Source organism: Equus asinus, chromosome 4, assembly GCF_041296235.1.
Source record: "Equus asinus isolate D_3611 breed Donkey chromosome 4, EquAss-T2T_v2, whole genome shotgun sequence".
NCBI classification, from domain to species: Eukaryota; Metazoa; Chordata; class Mammalia; order Perissodactyla; family Equidae; genus Equus; species Equus asinus.
In genome coordinates this window covers 49756234-49779395 of record NC_091793.1, presented here as the reverse complement: position 1 = coordinate 49779395, position 23162 = coordinate 49756234, and the positions used below count along the sequence as shown (strand labels likewise).

The 23162-nt window shown below is 33.8% G+C and overlaps 1 protein-coding gene across 24 annotated transcripts in view; it reads right to left on the bottom strand.

Annotated features, from left to right (window-relative positions):
* Positions 1–23162, bottom strand: part of PPFIA2 (PTPRF interacting protein alpha 2) — a 450745-nt gene that overhangs the window by 11674 nt on the left and 415909 nt on the right. For 13 of the 24 annotated variants that reach the window (XM_070507223.1, XM_070507232.1, XM_070507235.1 and 10 more), the window contains 4 exons: positions 15244–15306; positions 13716–13745; positions 11943–12136; positions 8334–8431 (listed from right to left, as the gene is read on the bottom strand). In XM_070507223.1, the coding sequence (XP_070363324.1) occupies positions 8334–8431; positions 11943–12136; positions 13716–13745; positions 15244–15306 (385 nt within the window). The remainder of the gene's footprint in view (positions 1–8333; positions 8432–11942; positions 12137–13715; positions 13746–15243; positions 15307–23162) is intronic. The other 11 variants (XM_070507238.1, XM_070507224.1, XM_070507215.1 and 8 more) reach the window with 2 other exon arrangements.

The following is a 23162-nucleotide window of genomic DNA, read 5'->3' as shown; positions in this document are numbered from 1 at the left end:
TAGATATAAGTCCTTTGTTAGATATGTATTACAAATAGCTTTTACAACTCTGAAACTGTCTTTGCTCTCTTAATTTTGTCTTTTGGTGGCCATTAATTTTAATGAATTTCAGTTTATCAGTCTTCCTTTAGGGGTAGTGGTTTTTTGTGTCACGTGTAAGAAATATTTGCCTATGTCAAGAGAATATGACAATATTTCTCTATGTTCATTTTTAGAAGCTTAATTTTATTCTATTTGATTTTTTACTTTTCATATGTAATCTACATTTCACTTTGAATTACTGTTTGTACAGCAGGAGGTATGATCAAAATTCCTTTAAAAAAAAGTCAGTGGCCAATTGTTTCAGCACTGTACATTGAAAAAATCACTACAGTGTCATGTATGTCATAAATCAAGTGTTCATATAAGTATGAGTCTGTTTCTAGACTTGCAATTCTATTCTATGGCTCTATTAATCTATTCCAAGATCATTCTGTCTTATTTATTGTAGCTTTATAATAATTCTTGATATATAGTAGCCTAAGTCCTTGCATTTTACTTTATTTTTATATTCAGTATTCTCTTGGCTATTCTTGGTTTTTGAATTTCACTACACATTTTAAAATCTGATATAGTCAATTTAAAACTCCCCTCCCCTACCTAATTTGGATTTTGATTAAGATTGCATTAAACCTGTAGGTCCATTTTAAGGTTTTATTTAATTTCCCTCAACAATTTGTTTTAGTTCTATGTATAGGAATCTCACAGATCTTTAATTTTATTTGATGTTTGATTGTCCTCCTATATTCCTTGTTAATATCTTGCATACTGGAAATATAGTTGATTTTTCTATTGAAATTTCAAACTAGACTTTATTTTTTTGAGTATTTTTAAGTTCATAGCAAACTTGAGCAGAAAGTACAGAGTTTCGATATACTCTGTGCCCCTATACAGGCACAGCCTCCCCAACTATAAAAATCCCACACCAGAATGGTACATTTGTTGCAATTGATGAACCTGCCTTGACAGAAAGTCCATAGTTAACATTAGGGCTCTCTCTCTCGTATGGGTTTTGACAAATGGGTAATGGCATGTATCCACCATTATAATATCATACAGAGTAGTTTCACTGCCCTAAAAATCCCTTGTGCTACATCTATGCATCCCTCCCTGCCCTCTAACAGGAGGAAAACATTGATCTTTTTACTGTTTCCATAGTTTTCCCTTTTCCAGAATGCCACATAGTTGGAATCATATAGTACCCAGACTTTTCAGATTGGCTTCGTTCACTTAGTAACATGGATTTAAGGTCCCTCCATGTCTTTTCATGGTTTGATAGCTCATTTCTTTTTAGCTGTATTGAATTTTTATCTACAGACCTTGTATAATTCTAATGGCATATCATTAGATTATTTGGATTTTCTATATATCCTTTCTAATCCTTACATCTCTTTTTAAAATTTGTTTTTCTCTTCTTATTGCACTGATTAAAATTTCTAGTTTAGCAGCTGGGCTGGTGGAGTAGCAGTTAAGTTCATGAGGTCTGCTTTGGCAATGGCCTGGGGTTTACCGGCCTGGATCCCAGGTGTGGAGCTATGGCACGGCTTATCAAGCCATGCTGTGGCAGGTATCCCACATATAAGATAGAGGAGGATGGGCACAGATGTTAGCTCAGGGCCAGTCTTCCTCAGCAAAAAGAGGAGGATTGGCGGCAAATGTTAGCTCAGGGCTAATCTTCCTCAAAAAAAATTGTTTTTAAACAAAAAACAAAAAAACCTTCCAGCTTAACCTTGAATAAAAGTGGTGGTAAAGCACTCAATATTTTACTAATAAATTTTTTATACATTTGTAGTAGATACTCATTATCAGTTTAAGGAATTCCTTTTCTGTTTCTAATTTGCCAAGGTATTGAATTTTGATAACTTGGCTTTCTTAATCTGCTGAGAAAAATCTTGATTTTTCTCCTATATTCTGTTAATTTGGTCAGTTACATTGATGAAATTATCAAGTGTTAACCCTAAAATTGCTGAAATTAAATCATCTTGGGCATGATGTATTATCCTTTTTACTTATTTCTGGATTCTGTTTGTCCGAAATTATCCTTTGTTGGTGTCCCTATTAGTGACTGCTAGCAAGGTTATGTTGGTCTCATAAAATGAGGGGGAAGCATTTGCTCTCTTTCTAATCCCTGAAAGAATATGTATAAGATTTGTGTTATTCTTTTCCTTAAATATTTGGAAGAATTCAATGATGAAGCTTTCTGCACAAGACATTTTCTTTATGAGATTCTTTAAATTGTGGGTTCAATTTTTGTAATAGTTATAGAACTATTAAGATTTTTCCTCAAGTAATTTGTGTCTTTTCTAGGCATTTGTCCCTTTCTAATTTTTCAAATTATTTTGCCATAAAGTTTTTCCTAAAATCCTCTAATCACTTTAATATCTAAAGGATTTGTAGCTATATTGCCATTTTATTTCTTATATTGGTTATTTGCACCTTTTCTCTTTTCTCCTTAACTTTGGTAGGAGACTGTCAATTATATTAGTCTTTTCGAAGAACTAGCTTTGGTTTTGTTTCATTTGCTCTATCATATTTTCTATTATAATAACTTCTACTGTTACTTTTATTATTTCCTTCCTTCCATTTTCTTTGAAATTAATTTACGTTTTTTATAGCTTCTTGAGATGAGTACATAGATAATGTGGAGCTTCTTTGTTATAGAAGCAGTCAGCGTATTATAGCTTTACTGCAGCCCACAAGTTTTGATGTCTCATTTTCATTATCATTCAGTCAAAATATTTCCAAACTTCTTTGTGATTTCTTCTTTGATTCATGGGCTGTTTAGAAGTGTATTGTTTAACCAACAAATATTTAGAGATTTTCTAATTTTTTATTCCTGACTTTTAGTTTAATTTGACTATATACATATTGAGGCATAAATCTGTATGTTTTGGAATTTCCATTATGTCTTAGGATATAGTCAGTTGTGGTAAATAATCTGTGTCCTTGGAAGAAATATGTATTCTGCAGATGTTCAGCGAAGCAGTCTATAAATGTCAGATTCAGATTTTTAATCATATCCTTCAAATCTCCTATATCTTTATTAATTTACATTATCTACCTGTCTTACCAATTTATTAGATTCTTAGCATCTCCCACTATGACTGTGAAAATATTTACCTCTCCTTTTAGATCTGTCAGTTTTTGCTTTTCATATTTACGTCTATATATTAGATGCATACACGTTTGCCATACCTTTCTTTTTATTATGAGTTTATCAGGATCAGTGTTATCAGTGCTTATTCCTAGTCATGTTTCTGGCCTCAACGTCTGTGATCTGATGTTAGAAGAACTACAACAGCTTCCCTTAGTATTTACGTGTTTCTCTCCTTTACTTCCAACTTTTCTATGTCCTCGTATCTAAGGTTGTAAACAGTATATAACTGTTTTATTTTTTCATCTGTCCTTTAATGGGATTAATCCACTCCCGTTTAGTATTATTACTCAGATATTTGAGTTTAAATCTACCATCTTTCTATTTGGTTTCTATTTGTCTCACGTCTTTTGTTCCTTTTCTCTCCTTTGTTACCTTTTTAAAAATTAATTATCTTTTAAAAATAATTTTATTCTGCCCCTCTATTAGCTTTTTATTTATCCATTTGATATCATTTTTTTAGTAGTCACACTTAGAGCTTATAATATACATCTTTGATTTATAATCTACTGTAAATTAGTGCTGTTATCATTCCTGGATAATGCAAAGAGCTTCAAACAGTTTAATTCCATTAACTCCCTTCCTTCCTTTTACATTATAGTTGTTACATATTTTAATTCTATGCAAAATTTAAAGCCAATGGACATTGTTATTATTGTTTTTATCATCACTGTTAAGTTTCCCATACATTCTTTCAGTTGTCCTTACACTGTCTGCATTTTAAAATTTCTCTGTATGATCATTCCTGCCTGAATAGCTCATTCTAATATTTCTTTTCCCTTTGGATTTCCTAGTGCTGTATTCCCTCAGATTTTGTTTGTTGGAAAATGTATGAATTCTGCCTTTAATCTTATGGACCCACAATCATAGACTTTTGGTAAGAAGTTAGTTTCCATCAGCATTTTAAGGATGTCATTTCGTTTTCCTCTGGCATTATTTGTTGTGGAGTCAGATATCTTATTTTGCTCCTTTGAAAGTAATGTGAAGTTTCCTCTGGCAGATTCTAAAGCTTTTGTTTGTTTGTTTTATTTTGTTTTGCCTTCTTTTGGTCATGGTTTTCAGCAGCCTCACCACAATGTTTCTAGATGTGTGTTTCCTCCCTTTTCTTTTAATCTTGCTTGGCATTCATGCAGTCTTGAGTCTGCAGCTTGTTTCTAATTGTTTTTTTCTTCAATCTCCCCCATTATCTTTTCAAATATCACTTCTTTCTCATTCATTCTTGTTCTAAGATTCCAACAGACCTATACTAGACTCTTCACTGTGTCCAATATGTGTAATGATCTGTTTTGTATCATTCATCCTTTTGTTCTTTTTCATGTTTCAAGCCAGATATTTTCAAGTGATTTATCTTTCACTTCACTAAACTTATATTTTTTTGTTAAACCACTTGTCAAATTCCTAATTTCAGTTTTAAACTTTCTGCTCCTTCAAATTTCCGTTTGATCATTTCTTAACATATTGATTCTAGCTATGTATTAAAATTTTCTATTTTGTCATTTATTTTCTTAACGCATTAATCACAATTGTTTTAAAGTCCATGTCTGATAAAAAGAAAAAGATTCAGGTCACCTGTGGACATGTTTCTTTTTTCTGCTTTTTCCTCATTTTGCCCCATTATTTGACATCTCATGTATTTTTTTTTTTTTATTGAATCCAAGACTTTATAATTGAAAAATCTCTCAAGAGGAAAGTTGTGTAAAATGTCAGGCTTATTTATTTCCTTTTTTCTCCACGATCTTGGTCCCTCAAGGCCTGGCAACTTTGGGACCTCTAAATTACAATTTCCTTCCCCTACTCTGTGAGACAGGGTGAGCAGCCAAGAATGACAGGCTTGCCTCAACACATTGCTCTTTTTTCCAGGATCACAGGCTCTCAAGTCCTAGGTGTCTTAGTTGCTTTCCGCCGCCTTCCAACAGCTGTTTATTGCTTTATCTAGCCTTTCTACTTGTTCTCCGTTGAAGATTGGTCTGACTCAGTGCACTCCATTGTAGTCCGAAGCAGAAGTTCTTCACATTAGTTTGTGCTCTCTTTGTCTCTGCCAATCCACAGTGATGATAAAGCATTTGTATATGAATCTGGAAGCTATATCTGCCTCACATCTCCCTACTTAATTCCTGTTGTGGTTTGAATAATCTTATTTCAAAAGAAAGGCCCTAAGTTTCTCTTTGGATTTAGTTAATGGGGAACATGTGAGGAAAGACTCAAAATGCCCACTTCCCAGTCTTATTACTATTTCCTGCTGCAGCCACAGCAGAATGAATTTCTTCAGGAAGTAGGATGTCTATTGTCTCCCTCAGTGTGTTGGCTCTTTCTTTCCCCATGTCTTCAGCAAAGCAAAGGATTTCCTTAATGACCTTTAGGATATATGGAAATTTTACATTATTTATATTCACTGGGTGTCCCAGGGTCTGTCCTAAAGTTTATGTTTTCCTCAGCTTGTTCCATTGAGGTGTTAGACCTCAGAAAATAGAATGTAAGTTGCTTAGTATTATATCTTGGTGATATTAATCAGTTACTGTTAACAGCAACTGATTAGTTCCAACTACTGGCTACACCTCACTCACACTTCAAAAGTTAGGGATGTGTGGCTGACAGTAACAGTTCTCCAATTGTTTTCACTAAATGCAACAGTTTAAAAAACTAATAGGATAATAGTTTCCTCAAAAAACAACAAAACTATCCAGTTTTCTTTTCATTAGATTTGTGACTAGGAAGTGTTTATTCCTTCCTAACTCTGGGTTTATATTTTGATAGTCTAAGATATATGTAGACACCATATTTCTGAAAATATATGTCCATCAAAAATTTCATTGCCACAGTTAAGAGTTATCAAATATAAAAAATAATCCACTTATTCATAGGAAAAGTAAAGAAAGCACTAATGCAAACTTTTCTTCTTCAGAACAGCAACATACCTTTTTTTTCATTTTGTAAATCAGATCCCTTTCTATAATTCTGTTTCCAAGCAAAATTTATGCCCTGACTTTAAAGCTTTGTAGGAATCCTCTTGACCTAAACAATAAATGGCTAGAGATCAGTGTTGACTGTTTCCTAGCAACAAATTAAATGTTAGTACATTCTTGATATTCACATGGTTTTCTCACTTCAGAAAACTGTTTATTAAGGTCAAGGTTAATTAACATTCAGATAATAACAAAGACCCCTAGTTATAGTCAAGAGTTATTCCTGTAAATGTCATCAGATCAGTTATAGGAAACAGGGGCTATTTATGACCTCACTCACGGCTACTTATCACAAGCAGTTGTCTGTGTATAATCACAGTGAATCATGGCAGTTTTTTCTCAGGGCTGCACTCTAACCAGCAGCTGCCAAATACTAATATAATATTTGGTGCCAGGCCAAATGGGTACTTCCTCTCCTTTACATCTATCTCTAGATGAAGGGTTCCATGCGGTGAGACCTAGCATCATAAAAGCTAACTGGAAAAAACACTTCAGAAAGAAAACTAGAAAGTGGTATCCCACAGGTGAAATCTATTTGTGGACTAAAACATCTTTTGTTAGGTCAAGCACAGACTTCCGTCTGGGTTCTATCTTAGGCCAATTAGTTCCTAAGCTTCAATTCAACTGAACAACAATGCTTTTTAAAAACTTGCAATTTCCTGGGGACCTAGAATAAAGGGAAATCAAACAACTCAATTTTGATAATGGAAAAACACTTTCTTGCTCCTATGTAATAAGTCAAATGAAGTGTTACAAGAAATCCATTGTGCGTCCATCTACTCTCCAATGAACCATATATAGAAAAATATTTTTAACCAATCACCTTCACAAGCATTCAAGCCCATTCTACCAGAACTAACGTCCTATCCAAGAACAGCCGAAGATAAAAGTAATTTCTGACATCATTTATCACAAACAAAAATTATAGAAGTCTAAGATTATCTCAAATAAAGAATAAAACTGTGCTAAACTTTAATGTGATGGGGAGAGGGTAATATGTAATATGTGATATTTTCATATCTAAAGTAAGCCCCAAAGGAAGTGAAGATGAAGACAAAGAAATTTATGCCTAACTTATTAATGTACAAACACCCATTGAATCTGAAGAAAACCTTCCACAAATCAACTCTTGGATAACAGCAACTGTATATATAACTGATAAGTAGTTTATTTTGCTTGTATCCGAAATTTTCCTCAAAAATGTTTGGTTATATTTCCCTTAATGAGTCTTTTTTCCTTTAAAAAATATAAATACACATAAATGGACTGATGAGTTTTACCAAAAGAAAACCTGTAAATACTTATATCTTATACCCAACAATTAAATTTTTCTTCAACAACAATAAAAATTAAGTGGTCTCTAACAAGTATAGGATCTAACATATTGTTCTTTTTAAACCATTCTTGCCCTTGTATGTTAAGGTACTTCTCAACATTTAGAGGGTTAATTGTTAAATAGAGTGCTTTTTTAATAGACCTGTAGTAGGGAGTGTCTTTTCTTATTCAAATCAACATTTTTGTACATAAAATGGTTGAAGCAACTAGTAATGCTTCTAAAATCATTCATAGCTAAATTATTAATGGGCTAGTCTCAGTTATAGGAGGAAAGTCTCTATATAATTTCTATATAAATCCTTAATTTCTATAACTATATTACAAAAATAAAATTTGGGGGGACTGAAATAAAATTCAAATGGTATAAACCAAAGATAAACTACTAAGAATAAATTATATACCATGTTTCTCTGTCATAATGAGTATGTTCTATTAAAAGTTTGACAAAAATATCTACATGGAGGCATCTTTAGGGCAAACAGAATGTATAATTAATAGGTCCAGAGGTATAAATCTCAATTTTAAAGAATCAAGAATTATGCCCCAAATGAGATATTTACCTTATTATGTGATGATATCCTTTTCTGTGTTTGTACACATGTACAGCTCTCTGTTATTAACATGGATATTGCTTTCAACCAAAGTTACCCTAAGTGAAACTAGCTCTAAAACTGGCAACTATTTATTTAATTAAAATGAAAAAGAAATAATGATGGCACTATCTAGTTGAATATTTATGTTACTTAGTGACCATTGTGACACATACAGCATTTTAGGTTCATAAAAGTGAAAGCTGAAAACCTCAGAGAAAAGGCATTTGATATAAAAGAAAGCCATATTACCTTTTATTTCATGTTGGCTTGCTTCTCGTCTTCTTTCTAGTTCTTTTCTGTCATAATTCAACCGTTTTAAGCACATAATTCCATACTGTAAACTTGTTCTGTTATTTTTTTAAAAAAAGAAAACATTGAATTTACTCAGCAGATGAAGAATATTCTTTGATTAAGCATATTCAACACTATGCACTGCTTACTAGGACAACAGGTTAATAAATTACATTTGTAATCACATGCTTTGGTATTGGAGGGAAATAAAATTATTCTAAGCACACAATGTTCCTAAAGATTAAAAAAAATTATGTTCAAAATGGGAAAACCATAGTCTTGAAAACAATCACGGATCACAATGTTTATTCAAATGTCTTTGTCTTCCAATAGGTATTTTAACATTACTTGCAGACAAATGAACATTTTACTCATTTGACAAGAATTTAAAGAGTCACTATTATGAAGACAGAAAGGAGTTTATAAGAAATGGATACTCTCTTCTTAAAGTGATGAGAAAAATAATATAAAGACGTGAATAAGTTAAGTAATAAGAAAGAGAACCACATACCAAAATGAATCAACACCAACTCTAAGTGATACAGAAGTATGTGAAAGGAACAAGTCAGCAGGCACTGAATTTCTGTGTGGAAGGAATATTGTGGACGAGAAGAAAACTGACTGATCCTTAAAAGATTGTGTGGCTGAGAAAAGGTCATTAAAGAAAATGGAGGACCATGAACATAGGATTGCCCATGAAATTTTAAGTGTGTGGTGATAGTGAGACACACTGTGCAGAGTTGAAAATCCATGCTGAGAAACAAGGAGGAATATGATTACATATGGCGAATGGCGCTACATTAAGGAAAGTTTGTATTGTGTACATCCAGAAGACAGAGAATTATTGGACAATTTTCACAGGAGAAAGAAATGACAACAAAAATTTTTGATTTAAGGAAGAATAATCTGGCAGCAAAATAGGAGATGGGGGAAAATAGGTAATCCTAGGGGATAAGGAAATCATTTAAAGGGGTCAATGCTGCCAAAATAAGGGTCACAATAAGGACAATTGCCGTGAACATGAAAAAATATCCAGAAACCAGAGAGAAGAAAGAAGACTTGGTGATATTAGATATAAAGGATGTGGAAGAGCATAATAGGAAAAAAGAATCTCTAGGCTCAAGAGCAAAGAGCTTTGGTTCTCAGTGATTTCTTAAGTGTTTAGAAACATACACAAATTTAGACATGAACACTGGCCAGTTTACACCTCAGCGTTGGATGCATTTCTAAGCCCTGCATTTTAATAAGGAAACTGTTGAGTTCAAATATTTCAGAATCAGAGGAAAATGTAAAAAAATCTGCATTAAGCGGGCGTTATAGGCTGAACTGTGTTTCCCAAAATTAGTATGTTGAAGTCCTAACCCTTAGTACTTCAGAATGTGACTATATTTGGGGATAGGATGTTAAAAGAGATAATTAAGTTAAAATAAGGCCATTAGGCTAGGCCTGAATCCAGTTTGACTGGTGTGCTTACAAGAAAAGGAAATTTGGATTCAGAGAAACCAGGGAAATGCATACACACAGGAAAGACCATGTGATGACACAGTAAGAAGGTGGCCATCCTCAAGCCAAGGAGAAGAAATCAATCCTGTTGACTCCTTGATCTTGGATTTCCACATTCCAGAACAGTGAGAAAATAAATATCTATTGTTTAAGCCACTTAGTTGTAGTATTTTTTATGGTAGCTCCAGCAAATTAATTTAGTGGGATGTAGATAATACTGATATAATAACCATCATAGGAACTAGGCAGCTTGAGGTAAACCAATGGCTCTTTGTTAATGTCTGTCAAGTTTTTACATGTAATTTAAAATTGTGCTATAAAGAGGATATATATTATTGCAACACTGTCGGATGGAAAACTAGGATGTAAAGACAATGGGATGCAGTATGCTGTCAGAGCTAAGCATAACATAAAGATGAAGCTCGTGCATGTCCCAGAACAAATAAGAACTCTATCAATTGAATGATTTTTATTTTTTAAAAGAGAAAACTTGATCATTATAATAGTATTTGCATTATAATAATACAGCAATTAAAATTCGATCTAGGGAAGAATAGGACAAGCACAAGTGTGTCACCAAAATTGCTTGTACTCAAAAGTTTAATGCAACCACACAAAATTTGAAGTCCTAAATGTTCAGTGACAGGGAACTTACTACTTCACAATGTGTATTCTATAGGGCAATTGAGAGTGATACAAAGCCACTTTCTCTGTTGAACTTAAACCACTCACCCTAGTATCTACACCTATTTCAACTAGAAAAGAACATGTTCAACAGAGGAAATCTTATTCTCTCATCACATAATAATATTAAAACATAAGCAAATTTATCTCAAGTCTCCCCTTATTCAAGCTAAATGTCTTTAATTTCTTCAACCTTTCCACTAGACTTTTACTGCTTTATTAATAACATTGTAATGTCCATGAGTTAATACAGTTTCTTATTGTCACCTCATCATATGGTAGGACTTCTATTGTGCCTGCCAATAAATAAAATCTAAATACGCTCTGTCAAGCCATTAACCAAACCTGAGATTTTTGTGGCCACTATCAATCACATCTTTTTCACTTGAACTGCTTTTAAATCATGGATTCCCCATCCAGCATTTTAATAGTTTTTTAGAAACTTTGTCATATTTGTCTCCACTAAATTTAATACAACAGTGTCAACAACTGTATTAAGACTCAAAATATCTCTGAGTTTCATTTAAGAGCCCCAACTATTAACCCTTTATCCTAACTTTATGTGATCAACATACTTGATTTTTGTACCATTTTCATTTCAGTCGCTAATTAAATATTGGGCAGGATATGACCAAATAGAGTTTTCTAAGCCAAAATCGTCTAGATTTATATTTATAATTTATCATCACAATCAAGTATTTATGAAACAATCATAATCCAACTGACAATTGTTCACATAACCTACAAAGATATCAGGTTACAAGATAACATTTATGACACGGTATTATAACAAGCCTTTTTTTACCCCCTAGATGGTAAACAACTTGAACAAAGAAGTTCATTTTATTCATCCGTGTCCTTACAGCTATCTTACAACCCATTTAGTATTTTTTTCTGAAAATTAATGTACAAATAAGCAAAAGCCCTGGAAGATTTACACAAAATCAAAAAAACATGAAAATGTTCTTCGGAGAACTCTTTCTCAGAATTTTTTTCTAGTATATCCCTAAATTATATAATTTACAACCACATATATTTATAGATTTGAAACAGAATTTTATTCTTAATAAATAATTTTCTAATATAAAAACATACATGATACAAATTGCAAACAGGGAAATTCCTAAAGAAATGGGGAAAATGATTTACACTGTATGAGAATTTTGTTCATGTACAGTTCCATAAACTTTGGGCACACAATGCACACAGCCTTGCTTTAGATTGTCCTTCCAATTTGCTGCATGAAAACTTTTTGCCAAGTAGATGAACACAAATATTTCCAATAGCACATATTCTCTATTTCCTAAACATCTCCTTTTGTTCTGGTAATACACGCATAATTTATTGTTTCACTTTAATTACCCTTTGGAAGAAACCTACCGATGGAAGCTATCCACCATTTTTAAATGGACGCGGAGATCTTTTTTTGTTAGGTGATCTAACATTCTTGCATCTACCAAGCATTCCATAAAATAACTTCTGTACTGAGGTAAGCCCAGGCTGGGAAGCCATTCGTTTCCAATCCACTCGTGGTTCATATCTCCATACGCCAGCGTCTGGAGGAAAACCGGACACTAGAATTGTTTTATAGCAGTCAAGTTTCTTAGCCAATAAAATCAGGTGGTAATTGGAGAATATTACCTATTATTTTAACTGACATCTAATTACTATGATATATGGAAACAAAGCAGAAATAATATTTAGCCTCTAAGTATTTGATTTACTTTGGTATGCAATGGAGCTCTGGGTATATGTATCGAGGTACTTGCCTACAGAAAACAATTGCATTCACTTTGTATTCTCAAAAGAAAATTACATTTTATCCAAATATGTATTTTAAAAAGAAATCAGCATTCATGGTATAGTAAAAATGCTGAGCCTAAAGATTCTTTCTTTGTATGGGTAGTTTAACTTAATTTATTTTTATCTGTCGGCTAATACTTCACCATTTCCTCCTTTTCAACGCCAAATCTTGATGTGAAATGTAATGGCAAATCTTGATGTGAAAATAGAAACCTCAGTAAACAAATAGAGAAGGAGCAAGAGGCTAGAGAGACAGAATGCTGAAGCTCTACGTGGACATTGCTGTGACCTAGTATAGCATGCAGACAGTATTCCATTAAGGATCAGTGGAAAGAATCAGTCATTTTCAGAAATCAATCAACAGAGGCTCTGGACTAAGGAAGCAGGGCATGACCAAAACACTAAGAATTCTTCAATCTAATTCTTTATTTTAACAATATGAACTGCACTTACCAAACACTGTTTAAACAGCCAAAATCAAAATCTAAATCAACCATCACCTCTAAACCAATTTTTCGAAAAGACTATTACTCTTTATTAATTTTACAGTGTTTTCTACTTAGTTCTTTATCAGATGACAAATTCACAATTGTAATTAAAACATGTATTTGTAATGAAAATCTAGGTGCTCCCCTTCTTTTATGTGTTCTTAAAAACGATAAAATTCTTACCAAAATCAAAACCTAATGCAAACCTAATTTACCGAATGTTTAAGTATAAGTCCTAGTAATAACTACCAAATTTTCCGTATAGTCAAAAGTTTGAATCACAGTGAATTTAATGCATTTATTCTTTCAGTCATACAACATGCAGAAATGCTGAAACAATGCACAGCTTCCTTGCAAACATATACCTTTGCTCAAAGCACAGAGGCTTGTCTCATATTCCAGCTCAATAAACGGGAGCGACTTCAGACTTACACTCCCAATGCTGACACACGTCCCTCCAGCCCCAATCTTCACACACTTTCCATTATACTTTCAAGATACGTGATTCCAAATGAGGTTTTTTTTTAATCCTCCCCTCCCCTTATATACAGCTTGAATGATTCCTGACTAAGTATATTCAGGGGTGATTTAAGAGAAATTTAAGTATGATTCATTTTTTTTTGAAGAAAGGAAATCACCCTTTCAAAAGAGGCCAGGTATAAAATGATAATCATCTTCTTTGCAAAATACAGTGATTTAAACAGACATATACAGTATTAAATATATTAAATTTAAATGTACATATTAGCCTTGCCTTAAACTGCGAAGATTTATAATACTATGACATACAATAGCTTCTTACTGTATATCCTCATCGTCTGCTAAACGACATTAATTATCTTAAAGCATATGAATTTCCTACCTGCGCCCAGCTTCCTTCCTCAGATTCTTTCTGTGTTAGCAGCAAGGAATGATTAATAAGCAGATAAACACAAATTAATCGTAAATGAATACAGCAAATTTTTTTCTAGCAGGAGAAAAATTGCTATTGAAAATGTTAATTATGACAGGCAGATAAATACACAGATTCTTAGTCAGATCCACAGCGATCAACTTAGCAGTTCAAAGGCAACTACACAGTTTCTAATTAATTCTAATTAAATTCACACACATAAGATATATGGGATTTTCATCATAGATTTGATCTGGTCATTCCAAACCTTTTTTAATTCTTAAAGGTGTGTAATTTTCCAAATGTGATGAATTATAATAAAAATTTCTGATCATGTACATACAACACACAAATGTGTGTACATGTATGCATATACATATACACACACACAATGAAGAAATCTTAAATAAATTAAATTCATGAAAAAAGTTCTTATATTCCTCTTACAAAGATTTCAACAACAGCCGACAACAAAACTAAACAAGATAGAAGCCAAACACAACAAACTAAACTAGAAATTTAATTAGTTTACCATATTGGCATTTTTATCCATCAACTTCTAAATAATCAATGTTTCAAATAGGAATAAAACTGAAAGGACATTAAATTAAAAAGAAATTGCTGGGAAAAAAATGCCCGACACTTATACTTTACATGAAAAGATGACTATATATAATATTATATTTTTAAGAGCTGACAATTATAATCAGAGTCACCAGGAGTTCTTTTAACACATGCTTTTAAATATCAAATAAATAGTACACCTTTTTTGTTTTGGTCAAGTTCTGTACCTGAGATGGTAAAGCACAAGAAGTTAAATGATTATATTAAAAATAAGTATTCAACCTAAACTTTCTATTAACAAGTTTAATTGGTTTGGTAACATGTATTACCTGTGACTATCCCCAATACTAAGTGATATTTGTTACCAAAATTTTCCAATGTTGCAAAATGGATAAATAATAATAATTTAATAAGCTTTATTAAATTCTTGATTATTGTCTGCATATTACAAACTCTTTTTTTTTAAAGATTGGCAACTGAGCTAACATCTATTGCCAATCTTTCTCTTTTTTTTTGTTCTTTTCCCTAAAGCCCCCCAGTACGTAGTTGTATATTCTAGTTGTGAGTGCCTCTGGCTGTGCTGTGTGGGACACCGCCTCAGCATGGCCTGATGAGCGGTGCAATGTCTTTGCCCAGGATCCGAACCTGTGAAACCCTGGGCCACTCACGTGAACTTAACCTCTTGAACATGGGGCAGCCCCTACAAACTCTTATGATATTAGCCACATTATGACAATCTAGCACTGCTTTGTTTAAAAATGTCAAAGTGCAGTAAAATAAAATTATAATAAATTATGTCAATAATATGTTAATAAAAGAGGTAAGTATGTAAACATACACCATTACTCAGCTCTATCATAAATAAAATAGCTTTTTCATGCAAATAGCAGGGAAGTAACTTTTCTTCATGTTCAACAAAGCTATAAAGACTAACCGTTTTTGCTGGAGCTGCAAGATTTTCCATTTCTTCGTGGGTCACCCAAACGTTGCCTGAAGGCTAGTGCGAAGGCCCAGAGGGAGGGAAGCGGTGGGATCCACGGAGGGCAGCAGTGGTAAAGAAGAAAGGCAGCGCCACTGTGAGTGAACAGCACCACCGCGACACGACAGTGCTCCTGCCCTACAGCATGCACAGAGACAGCACTGCTGGTCTGCTCAAAGCTCCCTTTTTCTTCTACTTAGAAAAGATTAAATAGAAAGAAGCATGCTGTGAAGGGATAGATTTCAAATGATACTTCTGTGGTTCTTAATCAGGAAAAAGGCTTAATCAAAATTTACATTTTCAAGGTATGTGGCTATTGGATCCATTTTTTGTAATCATGGAGAAGTGATTAAATTTGATCTGTAGAAGAATGTGTTTTTTTTCCTCAGAAAACAAAGGCACGTGTACTTTGTTCTGTTATTACCAATATTTCATTCACAAAATTTTGATTCTTCAACATCCTTAAAAAGAGAAAATTGGTTGTCAATACAAAGCTGAAAGCACTATCATAACATGTCTGGAAACCAATATCAGCTTTTCCCAAACTTCTTCCTTTTACAGTTCAGCAAATATGTTGTTTTCCTGTACTCTTATAGACAAAAAAGAAGTGAAATGCTATTTTTTATTTAATAAAAGGTATTTTTTCCAGCTCACTAAATACTATCAGAAATTACAAAACCTAGTTTTCCTAATTCTTCAGCAGTTCCTATTCAATTATAGAGTAGAGCATGAAGAAAAAGGAAATTTTCCCTCTAGCAGGCACAATTCTATTATGAAGTCCCATTTGCTTTCTAAATGAAACAATCCATGATATTTATTCTATACACTGAATATGCACAGCTTCTAAACCAAAGTCCACTTGGTAAAGATCAGGCATATCATTGACGGTAACGGCCATTGGGAACCACTTCCCATCAAATTCCACCATGTCGCTGGGAAATCTTTATGAACATTGCAAGCTTGTTCAAGTACATCAATCCTATAGTTACAATGAAATTTACATCTGACATCTTGCTTGTTACTTGTTTTGGAAGGGGTCTAGTTTTAAAGGGTTGAAAGTAGCAAAGTTGATACCCCAAGATAAGCCACCACCATAATTCTCTCTGGCCTTTTCTGCCATTTACATAGTGCTATGTTTGAATTTTCCCTTATAAATAATACAATTTAATATAATTTAAGAAGTAACTACATATAAACTAAATTGAGGAATATAATTCAATATAAGAGAGACCTTGTACATAAGAGAATTACTTATATATATAATTGAGTAACAAAAGAGAGTTAAATATTCATAATTATAAGTAAATCATATGGGCATAAAATTCCCAAAGGATATGCATCATATATATGAGTAGAATTCTCATTCTCCTACTGTTTTGGAATTTAGAGTATATCCGAATTTTTTATATAAGATAAAATTGTGCACACTTGTAAAATATATTTAGAATTCAGGAGCCATCCATATCATTTAAAATTTCTCCCCTCTACTCTCAGCTTCTGGGAATGGTGTTTGTTATAAACACAAAGCTACATATGAATCCATGAATCATTAAATAATTTGGAAAAAATTGTTTTTATTGAACTTGTGAGGAATGTTCTGTGCTAAAAAGAATTTGACTTTCATCCATCACATTCCCTGGATACCCAGTGATCACAGTGCTTTGCCTGAGTGGCTGTAGTTTGCTCAAAGTGAGTGTCAGTAATGGTTACCTGAAAAGAAATTCATTCAAGCCAGTCTCGTTTTACGATTTCTGTAGTGTCTACCCGGATTGTGAATCCACATAATGGAGGTCTCCCTCCTTCTATAAGAAACTTGACTAGTGTTACCTCAGACTGGAATACACACATGTAGAATCTCTTTCACAGATTATCTTAAAGTCTATATTTGCCAGTCTATCACCACAGTCTGGAATAAGCAAAATGCTGGAAGCTATGGTTTCATTTGTATCTTTGTGTGCAAAATGAGTACATATCCAGGGTAATTTTCTAAAGTGTGGTTGGCAAACATTCCTAAGTTGTATGTTAGTTGTTCACCTTAGATCTGCAGTTTTACTTGTGAGGAGCACTGCCTGTTCTAGAAGCTTGTAATGTAACACATAAAACAGCTTCTACACAACCCAGTCAATTAGACATTAGTTGAGGTTTTAACAAGTTTATCTTATAAGCAAGCCCATGTGTAGTAAAGTCAATTATTCAGACTTCTTTCTTTTCACCAGCAGTTTAAGGGGTGGAACTTTCATCTGAGTAAGTCATAAAGGGATACTTTAGAGCATGAGTGTTCAGTGAAGAGCATATCTCAGAGAATGGAGAGGGAGAGGCTTTGAGAAGCAGAGGAGGTGAGGACACTGGTGCCTTGGGTCCGAGGAGAAAGAGAGTGCAAAAAGTAGACTGGAAAAGCATACAGGACAAGCATCATATGATTTGGTCATGGTCGTCTGAGAGCCACTGAAAATCACCTACCCACTGTCTTTGGCAGTCCATGCTGCAACCCCCGATATCTGAGCTGGAGAATGCAAACCATTTTTCTGGATAATACCATCTAACAGGTGATTTCTAAAATTTCAACTATCCAGAAATTTACCAACTTATGATCAACAGGCTTGAGTTCTAGCAGTGCCATTTCTCAGTCACTACCCTAGGACATTTCCTAAATTTCTCTAAATTTTAATTCTACCTCTAAGTGAATCAAACTACATACTTCATACTAGAAAATACACTGAAAAGTTTAAATGATGATATAATATCTTCTGATACAGGGCTGGGACTAGGATAAGGCAAGTGAGCTGCCAAGGGGGCTCAGTGTAGGGACACACTCGCTTTCAGGTTTGCGCAAGTGCAAGGTCGGCAGCTGACCGGGAGTGCGTTGCTTGCGTGCCTTAGTCCAGATGGAGGAGAATACATAAATAGTATTGTCAAATAAGAGCTGGGAGGAAACTTCTTAAAGGATGGTAAGGATTAAAGCACTTTCTCGATTAAATAATTCAGAGGAGAGTTATGACATAAAATAAATATTTAAATGAGTTTAAGAAATAACTCATGAAAATTAATTAGGGGGAGATAATTCATTCTTTTGGTGTAAGAAATATAAAATAAGTAAAGCAGCCAGACCTCAGAATAATCCTAAACGATACGTAGCTGGAAGTAACTTCTGTTACTACTTAGGTCATTTTGAAGTAGTTTTTACTTTATAATTGAATTACAAAGTAAATTAACTTGAAATTTACTTTTCACATTCAAAATGGCCGAGATCCACATTTCTCAGTTATCTGAATTTATGTTTCTCATTATATGAAGAGAAATACTTCTCATTATAATAAGACAAGCATTTGTACAATTATACCTCACCCTATTTGCACTGAAGGTTGAGGCTTCTAAAGTCAATAATAATGAAAAGGGGAACCAAGCAGGCTGGAAGAATGCTGTGAAAGAGAGGAAGGGCAGAGCGCAGGACCAGGAGAGAGGCCTTGTCAGGAGCACAGACTCTTGGTCAAAACTACCCGGGAGTGCGACCTTAACAAGTCACTTCACCTCTCTGGCTGTCAGTTTTTCCCATCCGTACAGCAGACACAATAAAAGTACCTATTGCACAGTGTTGTTGTGAGGCTTAAATGAATTATGACATGTAAAGCACTTAGAACAGAGCCTGACACTTAGTAAGTACCACCCTGAGCTTGGCTATTACTACAATTTCATTAGAAATTTTGTTAAGCAATCTCTACCCAAACAAATCTTCACTTTAATAAGTGCTCTCTGCTTCCCCTGTGCATTGTGCTGACTGATACGTATTTTATGCCCTACATTTCTGCTCAAATTTGATGAATTATGTGTTCCCAAACCATTTATTTCTACTACACTATTTTCTAATTAGTCAATTTAAATAAATATTACATGAAGCAAAAAATAAAAGAAACTTGTCTCATGTATGAACATTAAGTTGAATTATTTGCAAAGACCAGATAAAGGTAAATCTTAAAACACGCTATCAATGAGATACCACTTTGCCAAAGTCTGGGGAAGAAATTTTAAATGTCCAGGAGCATTCTGCACCCAGATAGCTTTTCAAGTATCTTCAAGTTATCACTTTAAAGAGAAACTTAAACTAGAAAAATTGAAGAAGTTTCATGGATGAGGTCATCAAAGAAAGATAATGTGAAACTCCAGGCACTGGAATTGTACTCAGAGTCCTAGGTGTTTCATCTAAATTTGCAAGTGCTTGGATATTTACATATTTTCACTTAAGATAAAGAATGTTAATTTTTTACTTAAAGAATGTACTTAGTCTTTACGGCATCCCTCTTTAAACAAGTATTTCAATTAACTGATACCTCCATCCCTATCTATTAGGTAAGAGGCCTTCTATAGTAACAGTAGCTTAGGAAGAAGAAACAAAAAGCTTGAAGATTAGGGCTGGCCCAAGGAAGTGATAAATATAAACAGGAGATTTTCTTTTTGGTGGTCTAGTCCATTTCATCTACATGGGGAAGGAGGCAGAATCAGATAGAAGTTCTGTTAACTGAAAAAAACAACAACAGGAGCTGGCCCGGTGGTGCAGCAGTTAAGTATGCACATTCCCCTTCGGTGGCCCGGGGTTCGCTGGTTTGGATCCCGGGTGCGGACATGGCACCGGTTGGCAAGCCATGTTGTGGCAGGCATCGCACATACTAAGCAGAGGAAGACGGGCATGGATGTTAGCTCAAGGCCAGTCTTCCTCAGCAAAAAGAGGAGGATTGGCAGTAGTTAGCTCAGGGCTAATCTTCCTCAAAAAAAGAAACAACAACAACAAATCCTAATTACCTTGTCTTTTTCTCGAGTACTTGAGGGAATGAACAAGATACATCTGGCTTAGGAACCCAAACCCCAAACTCAACACACAAAAAAACTTGCACCATCAGGACTAATTGCAGTGTTCTGGGAGACATGATAACATTTCTCTAAAAAATAAAACAAAAAACTCTGCTTTTGCATTTTCAAAATGTGAATCCTAATATATAACTTCAGGTGATGACCCAGGGTGTTTTAATCTGCACTTTAGGCAGTGGATTCATTACTAGAAATTTACGTGTAATTTTTGTTTTACAAATCAAATCACGTTTGAAATATATTAGAAATAGGTTAATACTTCCATGTAGATGGAGTCAAAAAAGAAAAAGCACTCAGTCGATCATATTTAAAGCAAATAAACAGCTTATCTCTTATGTAATTGCATCTATATTTGGCAAAAGGCATATATCCTCTGTGAATAAAGAGATTTTATACATTAGTAAAAAGATGAAAACTCCTATAATGCTATATAAAAATGGAAAATGTTATGATTAAGCGACTTATTTGAATACTAAATCAATAAGCATATGAAAAAAATTTAACTTTACTAGAAACTTCAAAATGTAAATTTAAGCAATGTGATAATCAGTGTGAATAACAGGGAGGGGAAAAGGCTACACAATACAATTTGGCAATTAAAATTTAAAAGTGATAAGAATACAAATTCCCTATACACAAATATTGCTATGGAAATGACCACAGTTTATGCAACAATATAACCACACACATATCCACTATGGTATTGTAAATAAAATGAAAATTGTTAAGTAAGCAAATGTCCACTATTAGAGATTTGGTTAAATAAACTATAGCATTTCCATGAAGGAAGTATGCAGCAATTAAAACTGATATTACAAGTGCATATTTACTAAAATGAGAAAACTGTTCATGCTATATTAATAAATTTTAAAAGAAAAGTGCAAAATAATATATTATGTGAAATAATCTTTATAAGAAGATAAAGGAAGTAGACTGGAAAGGTCTCTATCGAAAGGGTAATAATAAAAAAATTATTAATTTTTAATAATTAAGAATATATTACCTGTCTTTCAAAACATTAATTCTTCTTTGAAGCTTTATTCAAGCAGAAGTGATTTCTCCTTCTTTGGAGTTCCACAGCACTTTGCTTCCACCTCACATTTAGGAGTTTAACCATATCATCTGCTACTACACCTACTGGTGAACACATCTTACTTTTCTTACTATAGCTGCTCTCTCTGAGTCAGGGCATCCATACTTCATATCCTCCACCACAGTGGGTAGAGTGACTTGTACAATCATCTTTTTTTTTTTTTTTTGGTGAGGAACATCATCCCTAAGCTAACATCTGTGCCAATCTTCCTCCACTTTGCATGTGGGATGCCACCACAGCATGGCTTGATGAGTGGTTTGCAAGTCCGCACCTGGGATCCAAACCCATGAACTCTGGACCACTGAAGTGGAGAGCGTGAACCCAACCACTACGCCACTAGGTCAGCCCACAATCATCATTTTTAAGACAAATACTGACTATCTATAATTTGCCAGGTGCTGAATTAAGGTCTGGGGACTATGGAAAACCTGATAATATCCTTGCTTGACCTTGTGTAGGATAAACCAAGAATAGAAAATTATAAAATGGTTTTTATAAGTCTACAGACTGGTAACCAAGAGTGGAAGCAAACCAAGACTTTGGGGCTTTGTAGAGGACGGACAGTCAGGAATCGTTAGAGGAAGGATGAGTTGTGGAAGGACGGAGGCCCTGGAGTGGAAGGATGTTCCAGGCAGAGGGAGGAGGAGCTGGAAAACAGCTCATAATCAACCCAGAGGATAGAAGTTTAGGAAACTGAAAGTGCTTCCATGTTGTTGGAATCCTGACCCGAAGAATGAAGGTTTCAGGGGAACTGAGACGAGATCATGGAGAGGCTCGGAGGCTCTCTTCACATCTGTTCTTTAAACAACCGAGAATGCTCTTACCTTTAATAATGCATGATTTAGTTCCTTCAATTGGTTTAGACATTTTTAGAAAAATAGTTCTTAATTATTCTATTTTGTATCAAGAAATGGATTAGGATACTGAATAGAAAACGAAGTTTATTCTATTTTTCAATTTGAAGTTGAGACTTCAAATGCTCTTAATTTTGCAAGATTAGGAATTTTAAATATTTTTGTTTGCATTTTCTCTTGGGAGGAGAGTGTTGATGTGAACCAGTTATGATGCTTCTCTCTCACCTGGACATTATTCAGGCAACTCATCATCAGATCTGAATTCCGTTTACAATAAGTGTCTTAATGCCCTGTTCAGTTTTTATTTTAAATGTATTCTGAATTATTTGTCAGCTTCAGTAATACTTCAGCTATAGTATACAACATTTACACACATTTAAAATGTTATACGGAAGAGTTTGTTAAAATATATTTTTTTCCTACATGTTATTTAGGAAGAATTCAAACTGGAATTATACAAGAAAGATAAATTTTTTTAAATTTCACCTTGTATTTTTGGCATTAGAATCTAGTATGCGGGGAAGCAATATTAGGGCAGATACAATAAAAATGAAGTAAATTCTCTAAAACTGTTTGACCATATATGAAAAGTTATACTCAAGTTAATCTCGTGCCTAAAACTACAATAAATACCACTTTTCTATCTTTAACTCACTACTCAAATTTACCCCATTCTTTCATATTTTATTATTCTGAATAAGACATGGGACCAGAGAAATACAGTTAACATCAGAAATCATATCTTTATCAGCAAAAGATATAATTCGTAAGTGGACAAAAGGAAGAATGAATATTATTTGGGAGTTTTCCTTAGTGTTTGAATATGTCATCTGGCATGCCTTTTTAAAGACATTTTGTTCCTTCTAATATTAGAATAGGGACAAAATGATGCGAGGAATAGGGATTTATAAATGAGAGAGAAAACATTTTGAAGGAAGGACTTCACTTGGCATTTATAAAACATCAAATATCAGTGTACTTTCATAATTATGAAAACTGTTTTAGAACTAGTGAGTTAAGCATGGCATCTTCAGAAAGCACTAATGCCTACAGCTCATCTCCTGAGA